The 13,629-nt window shown below is 42.4% G+C and overlaps 1 protein-coding gene across 1 annotated transcript in view; it reads left to right on the top strand.

The window, feature by feature from the left end:
• Positions 1-292: 292 nt before the first annotated feature.
• The window catches only part of LOC123751887 (ryanodine receptor-like), a 359,023-nt gene continuing 345,686 nt past the window's right edge, over positions 293-13,629 (top strand). Inside the window, 4 exon segments of the mRNA XM_069306475.1 lie at positions 293-304; positions 478-571; positions 574-678; positions 8,309-8,493. Of these exon segments, the coding sequence (XP_069162576.1) occupies positions 293-304; positions 478-571; positions 574-678; positions 8,309-8,493 (396 nt within the window).

The following is a 13,629-nucleotide window of genomic DNA, read 5'->3' as shown; positions in this document are numbered from 1 at the left end:
TCACCACCCGTCCACCCAGCACCAACACCCACCCGTCCACCCAGCACCATCACCCACCCGTCCACCCAGCACCATCACCACCCGTCCAACCAGCACCATCACCCACCCGTCCAGCCAGCACCATCACCACCCGTCCACCCAGCATCATCACCCACCCGTCCACCCAGCACCATCACCCACCCGTCCACCCAGCACCATCACCCACCCGTCCACCCAGCACCATCAAAGACATAAAAATAATCTCATTCACTTCATTACTTTCTTTTTGAGTGAACTTTTATATATTTACCACATGTGTATTTTAGTAATATTATATTATTATTATATTATATTTTTGTATCATTAGATGATCAGGTTATGTTTTTATGTTTAATATTTGATAATATTGTTTGCAATGTCATTTGTCTGTATGATAAGAAGAGCTTCACCCTAGACAAGGGATAACTTCACCGAGGGAATAAATAACAGAATTTGCAGTGTAATTATTGTTGTCGTTCAGAACACAACGAGAGGCAGGTGTCGCTACGAGCCCTGAGGAACCGCCAGGACCTGTTCCAAGAAGAAGGCATTCTCACCTGATCCTGGACGCCATCGACAAGATCACCATCATCACCCAGCAGGGCTACCTGGTGGCTCTCGCCGGGGAGGAGGCCGGCCTCGACTGGGATATTATATCAGGTGTGGCCAGCATGATGGCTCTTGCTCTTACGACGGCTGCTTTCTCACTTAAAGACAAGTAACATGTATTTTAAAGTCATTTTGATCCTTACAAATTGTGTGTTATCTAACAAATGACTAGTGTCTCTATAGTCAGGTTACTTATGGCACAGCCTGGTCTGTGACCGTCATGATGAGTTTCAACCAGTAATTTGACCCATGACAACAGACATCTTATGTGTCCTTGCTTATATGCTCCTGTTATTATCTTCCTCAACGCTACAAGGAGCAGCTAGTGCCTGTTTAGCTGCCATAAGTGCCAACTTAAGTCTACTTAGCTCATACATACATACATTACAAGTTTTCCATATCTCTCGTTCATTGAAGAGACTTCAGCGAAGTAAAAATAAGTAATATATGAAAAAAAGATGGTTATTTACATTGTCACACCTTCATTTACTATATTTTTCACAATGCAATATATACAGCATTATACAGCATTCATTAACAGCACCAATCTACAGCTTTATAAGGCCAGGTGTATAGTGATCCTCGTGAACCATACAAATGCATTTAACCTTCCAATCTTCTTCTCTCTAGCCTTTCCATTACCATATCTTGTATGTTATCCCACACTCTTTCCGCTCTCTCGTGCACTCACTTCTCCCTCACACATTTACTCACTGCTTCCTCACGCACTCATTCCCTGTCCACCCAACTTATTCCCAGATTTTAACTTCATGTCAAACCATCATATTACTTGAAAATACTTTCTTCCCCCGTCTGCAATAATCCATTCCTGCAACATGACTAACCCATCTCGGTAATATTCGGGCCCATTTTTGATTATTTATACGTCTCCACACTTAATTTCTTACTCCATTCTCCTAAGTTCTCATTCAAGACCTGTTTCGTAGATTATGAGTTGTTTCTACCCTAGATTATGAGTTGTTTCTACCCTAGATTATGAGTTGTTTCTACCCTAGATTATGAGTTGTTTCTACCCTAGATTATGAGTGTTTCTACCCTAGATTATGAGTTGTTTCTACCCTAGATTATGAGTTGTTTCTACCCTAGATTATGAGTTGTTTCTACCCTAGATTATGAGTTGTTTCTACCCTAGATTATGAGTTGTTTCTACCCTAGATTATGAGTTGTTTCTACCCTAGATTATGAGTTGTTTCTACCCTAGATTATGAGTTGTTTCTACCCTAGATTATGAGTTGTTTCTACCCTAGATTATGAGTTGTTTCTACCCTAGATTATGAGTTGTTTCTACCCTAGATTATGAGTTGTTTCTACCCTAGATTATGAGTTGTTTCTACCCTAGATTATGAGTTGTTTCTACCCTAGATTATGAGTTGTTTCTACCCTAGATTATGAGTTGTTTCTACCCTAGATTATGAGTTGTTTCTACCCTAGATTATGAGTTGTTTCTACCCTAGATTATGAGTTGTTTCTACCCTAGATTATGAGTTGTTTCTACCCTAGATTATGAGTTGTTTATACCGTAGATTATGAGTTGTTTCTACTGTAAAGCTTGAATTTACGTATTCATAACCAGTTCAGGATATAGCAACCCGTTCTCGCAAATTTAATAAGTCAATATTGACTTATTAAATATGTGCATAGGTGACATACTTAACATAATAGATACCCTTAAAAAGATTCATAGAAAACACCGACCTTACCTAACCTACTTAGTATGTTAAGATAAGCATCTTATTGGTTCGTAATTACAATTATTACCTAACCTATAATAGGTATAGGTTAAGTAATAATTGTAATTACGAAGCAATAAGATGCTTATCTTAAGATACTAACAAGGTTAGGTAAGGTTGGTGTTTTCTATGAATCTTTTTAAGGGTATCTATTATGTTTAGTATATCACCTATGCACGTAGTTAATAAGTCAATATTGACTTTACGAATTTGCGAGAACGGGTTGGATATAGACATGGTGTGGCCCTAAGCTATTTAAAGCTTGGAGGCTCCTTGTTAAAAATCTGCAGAAGAGGGTTTCACAAAGTGCTAAATATATATACAAAATCTTTGCTTTTGTGAGGCCCTACCCTGTTGCTTGGTAGACTAATGTATAAATATGGCACCGATGGTACCACACAATGTTTCACAAACAGTACTACTTTATGTACACCTCGGGCTGCATCCATTCAACGTTTAGTTCTCCTAACCAAGGCCTTCACTGCCTCTCACTCTTCTTCGCTAGCTGACTCTGCTCTCGTCCTTAATTACACACATTCGTCTTTTATCACTCATATATCCCGGGTATTAAGACGGTGACCACTAACAGCATTTCACTGTTGATGTCACACATTATTTTGTGTCACATTAAGAATTTCCTTGTCTCTCCACCTCCATAACTTGAATCCCTATTTTATTTGAACAGTCTGTTAACACAATACAATTTTAAACTAATTTACAAATCTTCCTTTTACTTTCTTCTAAAATCTATCCCATCTGTTCACATAAAATTTGTCATGCTCTAATTACTGGTATTAAGTCTTTACACGATGTTTACACTCGTGTCTGGCATTGTGACCTTGACCTCCCTCGTGATTACACCCATGTGTGTACGGAACAACCAGGGCAGATATCACACAACTCTCATGTACACCTACCTTAATATTAGTCAGTCATTCATTCATTCATAACACCAATAATTCTTACACATGCTCTGCTTCCTACATAGGAACATTCCACAGCACTTTGGTAGCATTCTGCCAACTCTCTACACACCAATTACTCTCCAAACTCCTTCTCTGGTAACTTTATCATATGCTTTCTCCATGTCCAAAAATGCAATGTACACCTTACAGCGTGTCTAACATTCCCTCTCTCTGAAGGGTGTCTTGATGCCGACGTGTGATCCACCCCCCTTCTTCCACCACCACAATATCCACTTTGTTCATCACTGATCAATTTGTCACTAATTTCTATTACACTTGCGGCCAGTGTCCTTACATACACGTTGCCCACTTAACTCAGCAAATTAACGCCTCTCTCTCATTCTCTCAGTCGCTGTATTCTGCTATATTTGCACAGTTAAAAAATCAGTGCAAAAAAATAGTTCCCTGGCATATTGCTTTTATTTTTTGCCTTCTGCCGAATTTCCCACATGCACTCTATTGCTTTCTTTACAGAACATTTAGTAATTCCTCCATATACATCATCAGCACCTGCAACTTTGTCACATTTCAGTTTATCATAAATATATTCACCTCTTACATTGATACATCAGAAAGCATAATATCTTTCTTCTCCCACCGTCAGATCCAATTATGTTCCTACTGGCTCCTCTTTCATAGCCTCCACCCGTTAGACATTCACAACATTCTCTCCGCCACTTTAAATCTTCTCTGAACCATTTCACATTCTCTAATGTTCATCATTAACATTCATTCTCAGTTACCCTCCTTTCCAAGTCTTCCTCTTATTTCTTTTAGTTAGTCTGAAAGAGCTTTCAGTACTTTTATGGTGTTATTTCATTGTTTATCCCAATCTCCTCATTTATTTCTTGTTCTTGAGTATCTGAACTTTTCTAATAATATTTGCTCCCAATATACTTAAATTGTCTTCCCTTTCTCATTCACTTTGTATCCACAACGTCTATTGGATTTTCTTGTCATCAAGTGCCTATATCACCACCTCATCCTACCAAGGAATCCTTCTTATTCATTAACAATATTTGGAACTCCACACACTTCCTTGTCATTCTTAACCAATCATTTCTATTACTCCCTCTGACAGTGGCACTCACTTGTTCATAGTCTCTTTCTCCATGACCTCTCAACCCTTTCTTTCTTCCTCCTCATCTACACTTGTTTTTTCTCTCAATTTATCAACTAATATTTATTTACCTTTTGGATCTTAGTGAGGTAAGACTAGCCACTTACCTCACAAGGTAAGTGAATGGTAAGTTACCATTCATCACTTAATGTGGTCTTGTGCTGTCTGGAAGTGTGTCTTCGACACACTTCCTGACAGTCTTCTCACTGGCCCTGTGTCACACACATCACTGCTCCCGTGTCACACACATCACTGCTCCCGTGTCACACACATCAATGCTCCCGTGTCACACACATCACTGCTCCCGTGTCACACACATCACTGCTCCCGTGTCACACACATCACTGTCCCCCGTGTCACACACATCACTGTCCCCCGTGTCACACACATCACTGTCCCCCGTGTCACACACATCACTGCTCCCGTGTCACACACATCACTGTACCCCGTGTCACACACATCACTGCTCCCGTGTCACACACATCACTGCTCCCGTGTCACACACATCACTGCTCCCATGTCACACACATCACTGTCCCCCGTGTCACACACATCACTGCTCCCGTGTCACACACATCACTGTCCCCCGTGTCACACACATCACTGCTCCCATGTCACACACATCACTGTCCCCCGTGTCACACACATCACTGTCCCCCGTGTCACACACATCACTGCTCCCATGTCACACACATCACTGTCCCCCGTGTCACACACATCACTGTCCCCCGTGTCACACACATCACTGCTCCCGTGTCACACACATCACTGCTCCCGTGTCACACACATCACTGATCCCGTGTCACACACATCACTGTCCCCCGTGTCACACACATCACTGCTCCCGTGTCACACACATCACTGTCCCACGTGTCACACACATCACTGCTCCCGTGTCACACACATCACTGTCCCCCGTGTCACACACATCACTGCTCCCGTGTCACACACATCACTGCTCCCGTGTCACACACATCACTGCTCAGGTGTCACACACATCACTGCTCCCGTGTCACACACATCACTGCTCCCGTGTCACACACATCACTGCTCCCATGTCACACACATCATTGTCCCCCGTGTCACACACATCACTGTCCCCCGTGTCACTCACATCACTGCTCCCATGTCACACACATCACTGCTCCCGTGTCACACACATCACTGCTCCCGTGTCACACACATCACTGCTCCCGTGTCACACACATCACTGCTCCCGTGTCACACACATCACTGATCCCGTGTCACACACATCACTGCTCCCGTGTCACACACATCACTGTCCCCCGTGTCACACACATCACTGATCCCGTGTCACACACATCACTGTCCCCCGTGTCACACACATCACTGCTCCCGTGTCACACACATCACTGTCCCCCGTGTCACACACATCACTGCTCAGGTGTTACACACATCACTGCTCCCGTGTCACACACATCACTGTCCCCCGTGTCACACACATCACTGCTCAGGTGTCACACACATCACTGCTCCCGTGTCACACACATCACTGCTCAGGTGTTACACACATCACTGCTCCCGTGTCACACACATCACTGTCCCCCGTGTCACACACATCACTGCTCAGGTGTCACACACATCACTGCTCCCGTGTCACACACATCACTGTCCCCCGTGTCACACACATCACTGCTCAGGTGTCACACACATCACTGCTCCCGTGTCACACACATCACTGTCCCCCGTGTCACACACATCACTGATCCCGTGTCACACACATCACTGTCCCCCGTGTCACACACATCACTGCTCCCGTGTCACACACATCACTGCTCCCATGTCACACACATCACTGTCCCCCGTGTCACACACATCACTGTCCCCCGTGTCACACACATCACTGCTCCCGTGTCACACACATCACTGCTCCCGTGTCACACACATCACTGCTCCCGTGTCACACACATCACTGATCCCGTGTCACACACATCACTGATCCCGTGTCACACACATCACTGCTCCCGTGTCACACACATCACTGCTCAGGTGTCACACACATCACTGCTCCCGTGTCACACACATCACTGCTCCCGTGTCACACACATCACTGATCCCGTGTCACACACATCACTGATCCCGTGTCACACACATCACTGCTCCCGTGTCACACACATCACTGCTCAGGTGTCACACACATCACTGCTCAGGTGTCACACACATTACTGCTCCCGTGTCACACACATCACTGCTCAGGTGTCACACACATCACTGCTCCCGTGTCACACACATCACTGCTCCCGTGTCACACACATCACTGATCCCGTGTCACACACATCACTGCTCCCGTGTCACACACATCACTGATCCCGTGTCACACACATCACTGCTCCCGTGTTACACACATCACTGCTCCCGTGTCACACACATCACTGCTCCCGTGTCACACACATCACTGCTCCCGTGTCACACACATCACTGATCCCGTGTCACACATATCACTGCTCCCGTGTCACACACATCACTGCTCCCGTGTCACACACATCACTGATCCCGTGTCACACACATCACTGCTCCCGTGTCACACACATCACTGCTCAGGTGTCACACACATCACTGCTCCCGTGTCACACACATCACTGCTCCCGTGTCACACACATCACTTCTCCAATGTCACACACATCATGCTCAGGTGTCACACACATCACTTCTCCAATGTCACACACATCACTGCTCCCGTGTCACACATAGAGAGAAAGATCTGGGGGTTGATATCACACCGAACCTGTCCCCAGAGGCCCACATCAAAAGGATATCATCAGCGGCATATGCTAGACTGGCCAACATAAGAACTGCCTTTAGAAACTTGTGTAAGGAATCGTTCAGGACCCTGTATACCACTTATATCAGACCAATCCTGGAGTATGCAGCTCCAGCCTGGAGTCCATACCTAGTTAAACACAAGACAAAGTTAGAGAAGATCCAGCGTTATACCACCAGACTCGTCCCGGAACTGAGAGGTATGAGCTACGAGGAAAGGCTAAAGGAGCTGAACCTCACGTCCCTGGAAAACAGAAGAGTAAGGGGAGACATGATAACCACCTACAAAATTCTCAGGGGAATTGACAGGGTGGACAAAGACAAACTCTTCAGCACGGGTGGGACACTAACAAGGAGATACAGGTAGAAACCTAGTACCCAGATGAGCCACAGAGACGTTAGAAAGATTTTTTTCAGTGTCAGAGTAGTTAATAAATGGAATGCACTAGGAAGTGATGTGGTGGAGGCTGACTCCATACACAGTTTCAAATGTAGATATGATAGAGCCCAATAGGCTCAGGAATCTGTACACCTGTTGATTGACAGTTGAGAGGCGGGACCAAAGAGCCAAAGCTCAACCCCCGCAAGCACAATTAGGTGAGTACACACATCACTGCTCCTGAGACTCATGCCAAGCTAAATCTATAAATTAACTCAATAAAGCTCTTCTTATAGTGTTCACTTGTGTCGTACCATGGTAAATAATAACGTCAATAACTCGCACAGCGTTTGGACAAATCTTAAAGTTTACAAATAATTTGAGGTATACATAAGTACACAAAACTACTGACTGAGGTATATTTTAAGAATCTGCAGTGATTTGGAAGATAACAACATGTAAAGTTTAAACAATGTAAACAAAAGCAGTACACATGATATACTTAACACAGCGGTCAATACTGATGTTCAAATTTAGGAAATGAAGCCATTTCGTTGTTTGTTTACGTACCTAATCCCGTCTAGGTGGTTAACTAGTCTTTACCTAAGTATTATTGGGAGTACTTTGGTGCAGGTCAGGTTTATAACTGTGTGGCTGATGTGTAACTTGTGTTATTTTATGACAGGATACCTCTACCAGCTGCTGGCTGCCGTCATCAAGGGGAACCACACCAACTGCTCACAGTTCGCCAACAGCCACCGCCTCAACTGGCTCTTTTCTCGTCTGGGGTCAGCCGGCGAGGGAACCGGCATGCTCGATGTGCTCCACTGTGTCTTGATAGACTCCCCCGAGGCTCTCAACGTTATGAAGGTACACCTCACATACACACAGATACAGACTGACAGGATAACACACGCGCGCGCGCGCGCACACACACACACACACACACACACACACACACACACACACACACACACACACACACACACACACACACACACACTTCAAAAATTCAAAAGGTGACACCCCTAGGGTCAACACTTGCAGCAGAGGAGCTCCAGCATATTTCAACAATCCTAAGTATTGTAGTACAGGTTGATGGTAGTGAGTGGTGTCCCAGAGAACATAAAGGTATAGTGCTCTTGAAAAATAGGTGAGATAACAGGAAAGTGCTAAGAGAAGTGAAAAATCGGATGAGAAAAAGTTGCGCTAGTGTTTACAGTGCAGAGAAGAACATTCAAGATGGCCACTGGCAAGGGGAAAAACAAAACAGAGCTTGATTTTGAGGGATTCAATGAAGAAAGCATTGATATTAGCAGTCTACATAACAAGTTGGTAAATTTAGATACTATAGTGAACTATCATGTAGAAATAATTAGTAAATTGAAAGAAAGTAATGACCATTTGAATAGCAAAGTTTTATGTCTTGAGGGTTTAGTGAAAGACTTGCGCAAGGATAAGAATCAATTGGAAACAAATTGCAAAGCCATGGAAGAAGAAAATAAACTCTTAAAAATAGCTTTGGAAGAAGTTAAAGTAAATTTAAACATAAATGACTACAATAGGTTAGGTAAGGAAATTCAACAGGAGAAACAGCTTTTGTCAGCACAGATGGAGGAAGTTACACAGGGAATAGAACAGTGCAAGAAAGATATGCAACTCACTTATGCACAAGTGGCCAAGGAGAAGGAAAAAATAGAAGAAGCAGTAAAGGAAGTCAAACACTGCAGCAACCAAGATAAAACAAACAATAGGCTGGAAGTGAGAAAAGAATTGGCATCTAACCCGAAGTTGGTGCAAAACACAGTTGATCGGAGTAAGTCCCTGATCATTTTTGGCTGCAAAGAAAAGGCGATAATATCTAGGTCAGAAAGAGCTGTAGAAGAAGCTAAAGTAGTAGATAAAATTGTTGGCCTCGTGGAAGGTCTTACAACCATAGAGAATGTGTGCGACTACAGGAGAATAGGCAGGTACGTAAAAGGGAAAGATCGACGTTTGAGGATCACCCTAAACGGTGCCAAACAGATGGAAGAAGTACTAAGGAATGCTAGAAAATTGCAAAGTGATGAGGATGGGAAAGGGTGGTCGTTAAGACGAGATCTTTCAAAAGAAGATAGAGAGAAGCTGAAACTGAACCTCGCCGAGGCAAAACATTTAAATGAGAGCAGGAATGAAGAAGAAATCAATTCTTTTTTTCTACAATGTGATAGGGGTAGGCAGACCTGTAAAGTGGTACATAAAGGCAAACCAACAAAATCAATAGAGAGAGGGGGAGTGAAGAATAAGGAGAGGGGGAACAAGTTCCTGAAGATTGCATACACCAACATAGATGGAGTGAGATCGAAGATGCTGGCGTTAAGTGATGTAATACAGCTGCAGACACCAGACATTGTTGCACTCACGGAGACAAAACTTGAAGATGTAATTTTAAATGAGGTCATATTCCCAAGGGGCTACTCAATTTGGAGACGGGACAGAAAAATTAGGAAAGGCGGTGGCGTTGCTGTGCTGGTAAAAGAACACCTAAAGGTGAACGAAATAATGACTGCCAATCCACAAGAAGTTGACATAATAGCACTAGAGATCTGCCATGAGGATGATAAACTAATGATAATAAATGCATATAGTCCACCGCCAAGCAGCACATGGTTAAAGGAGGAGCTAGATAGTAAACGTGAAGGTCTTATAACAATAATAAGAGAGATTATAGCGAGAGTGGATAACGATACATCACGATCATAGTTGGTGACTTCAACTTGAAATCCATAGACTGGGAAGCATATGAAGCTAAAACAGAAGATTTTTGGACCTGTAAATTTGTAGACCTCATCCTGGAAACATTCTTGTATCAACATGTTAAACAAGCTACGAGGATGAGGGAAGGTGACGTTCCCTCCATGCTAGATTTGATATTTACCAGGAAGGAGGAAGAGATATTTGACATTCAGTACCTTCCTCCCTTGGGTAAAAGTGACCATGTCTTTTTGGGAATAAAGTATGCAATGCGTTATAAGCTGGAAGAAAATAAGGAGGTTGAAGCAGTTGAAAAACCAGACTTCAGGAGAGGACATTATGGTGACCTTAGAAATTTTTTTAGTGAGTATAATTGGACAGACTTGATGCTAGGCAAGGAAGTGAATGAGATGTATGTCAAGTTTTGTGAAATATATAATAAAGGCACCAAAAAATTTATACCAAAACAGAGATGCAGAACTAGGAAACAGGATTGGTTCAATAGAAATTGCGAGAGGGCTAGAGACCAAAAGACACAAAAATGGAATCAATACAGGAAGAGGCCGAACCCCCAAACATACCAGCGATACAAAGATGCGAGAAACAACTACACGGCAGTGAGGAGAGAGGCAGAAAGAAATTTTGAAAAAGGGATTGCAGACAAATGTAAAACAGAACCAGGTCTATTCTATAAATTCATAAACAACAAATTGCAAGTAAAGGATAATATTCAAAGGTTGAAAATGGGAAAAAGATTCACGGAAGATGAAAAGGAAATGTGTGAAACACTAAACGAAAAGTTCCAAAGTGTGTTTGTACAAAATGAAATCTTTAGGGAACCAGATACAATAAGAATTCCAGAGAACAACATAGAGCACATAGAGGTGTCTAGAGACGAAGTGGAAAAAATGCTCAAGGAGCTCGGTAAGAACAAAGCAGCTGGCCCAGATGGCGTTTCACCATGGGTTCTGAGAGAATGTGCATCTGAGCTCAGCATTCCACTTCACCTGATCTTTCAGGCATCCCTGTGTACAGGAATCGTAGCAGACGTGTGGAAACAGGCTAACATAGTTCCAATCTACAAAAGTGGCAGCAGGGAAGACCCCCTCAATTATAGACCTGTATCATTGACAAGTATAATAGTGAAAGTATTGGAAAAACTAATCAAAACTAAATGGGTAGAACACCTAGAGAGAAATGATATAATATCAGACAGACAGTATAGTTTTCGATCTGGAAGATCCTGTGTATCGAATTTACTCAGTTTCTATGATCGAGCCACAGAGATATTACAGGAAAGAGATGGTTGGGTTGACTGCATCTATCTGGACCTAAAAAAGGCTTTCGACAGAGTTCCTCATAAGAGGTTGTTCTGGAAACTGGAAAATATTGGAGGGGTGACAGGTAAGCTTCTATCATGGATGAAAAATTTTCTGACTGATAGAAAAATGAGGGCAGTAATCAGAGGCAATGTATCGGAATGGAGAAATGTCACAAGTGGAGTACCACAGGGTTCAGTTCTTGCACCAGTGATGTTTATTGTGTACATAAATGATCTACCATTTGGTATACAGAATTATATGAACATGTTTGCTGATGATGCTAAGATAATAGGAAGGATAAGAAATTTAGATGATTGTCATGCCCTTCAAGAAGACCTGGACAAAATAAGTAGATGGAGCACCACTTGGCAAATGGAATTTAATGTTAATAAATGTCATGTTATGGAATGTGGAATAGGAGAACATAGACCCCACACAACCTATATATTATGTGAGAAATCTTTAAAGAATTCTGATAAAGAAAGAGATCTAGGGGTGGTTCTAGATAGAAAACTTTCACCTGAGGACCACATAAAGAATATTGTGCAAGGAGCCTATGCTATGCTTTCTAACTTCAGAATTGCATTTAAATACATGGATGGCGATATACTAAAGAAATTGTTCATGACTTTTGTTAGGCCAAAGCTAGAATATGCAGCTGTTGTGAGGTGCCCATATCTTAAGAAGCACATCAACAAACTGGAAAAGGTGCAAAGACATGCTACTAAGTGGCTCCCAGAACTGAAGAGCAAGAACTACAAGGAGAGGTTAGACGCATTAAATATGCCAAAACTAGAAGACAGGAGAAAAAGAGGTGATATGATCACTACGTACAAAATAGTAACAGGAATTGATAAAATCGACAGGGAAGATTTCCTGAGACCTGGCACTTCAAGAACAAGAGGTCATAGATTTAAACTAGCTAAACACAGATGCCGAAGAAATATAAGAAAATTCACTTTCGCAAATAGAGTGGTAGACGGTTGGAACAAAATAAGTGAGAAAGTGGTGGAGGCCAAGACCGTCAGTAGTTTCAAAGCGTTATATGACAAAGAGTGCTGGGATGACGGGACACCACGAGCGTAGCTCTCATCCTGTAACTACACTTAGGTAATTACACACACACACACACACACACACACACACCATAGAAACGGATCTTAGGCAAGCAATTAGGAAAGAACTGATAACCAACAGTAAACTAGTACAAAACACTGCAGATAGAAGTAAGTCCATAATAATTTTTGGACGTTTAGAGAAGGAAATTTCATCTAAAGTGGACCGAGCAGCAGAAGAGATGAAAAGCATAGAAAAAATAGTAGGATTAGGAGAAGGCCTAAATTAAAAAGAGCATGTCAGTGATTTTAGGAGGATAGGTAAATATGAGAAAGACAAGAACCTCCCCTTAAGGGTGACATTTAATGGAGTGAAGTATATGACAGAAGTGCTTCGAAATACCAGAAAATTGCAATGTGACAAGGATGGCAAACTTTGGTCAGTAAGACAAGACCTCTCAAAGGAGGACAGAAAAGCTGAAAATGAACCTCATGAGGCAAAACGTCTAAATGGGAATAGAAATGAAGAAGAAAGGAATTTTTTTTTCTACAAAGTGTCAGGGACTGGAAAGCTTGTGAAGTGGTACATAAAGACAAAGCAACAAAATCATTAAAGGAAGAGGGGTGTAAAGAATAAAGGGAAGGGGAACATGTTCCTGAAAATAGTATATACCAACATAGATGGAGTGAGATCGAAAATATTGGAGTTGAAGGATATAATTCAGCTCAAAGTCCCAGATATTGTCACATTAACAGAGACGAAACTTGAAGAAAATATTTTAAATGAGGTCGTATTCCCAAGGGGCTACTCAGTTTGGAGACGTGTCAGGAAAACTAGGAAGGGGGAAGGAGTGGCTGTGCTGGTGAAAGAACACCTGAAGGAAAGAGTTAATTTG

The sequence above is a fragment of the Procambarus clarkii genome, chromosome 58, assembly GCF_040958095.1.
Source record: "Procambarus clarkii isolate CNS0578487 chromosome 58, FALCON_Pclarkii_2.0, whole genome shotgun sequence".
Classification (NCBI taxonomy): domain Eukaryota; kingdom Metazoa; phylum Arthropoda; class Malacostraca; order Decapoda; family Cambaridae; genus Procambarus; species Procambarus clarkii.
This window is presented reverse-complemented; position numbering and strand designations above follow the sequence as displayed.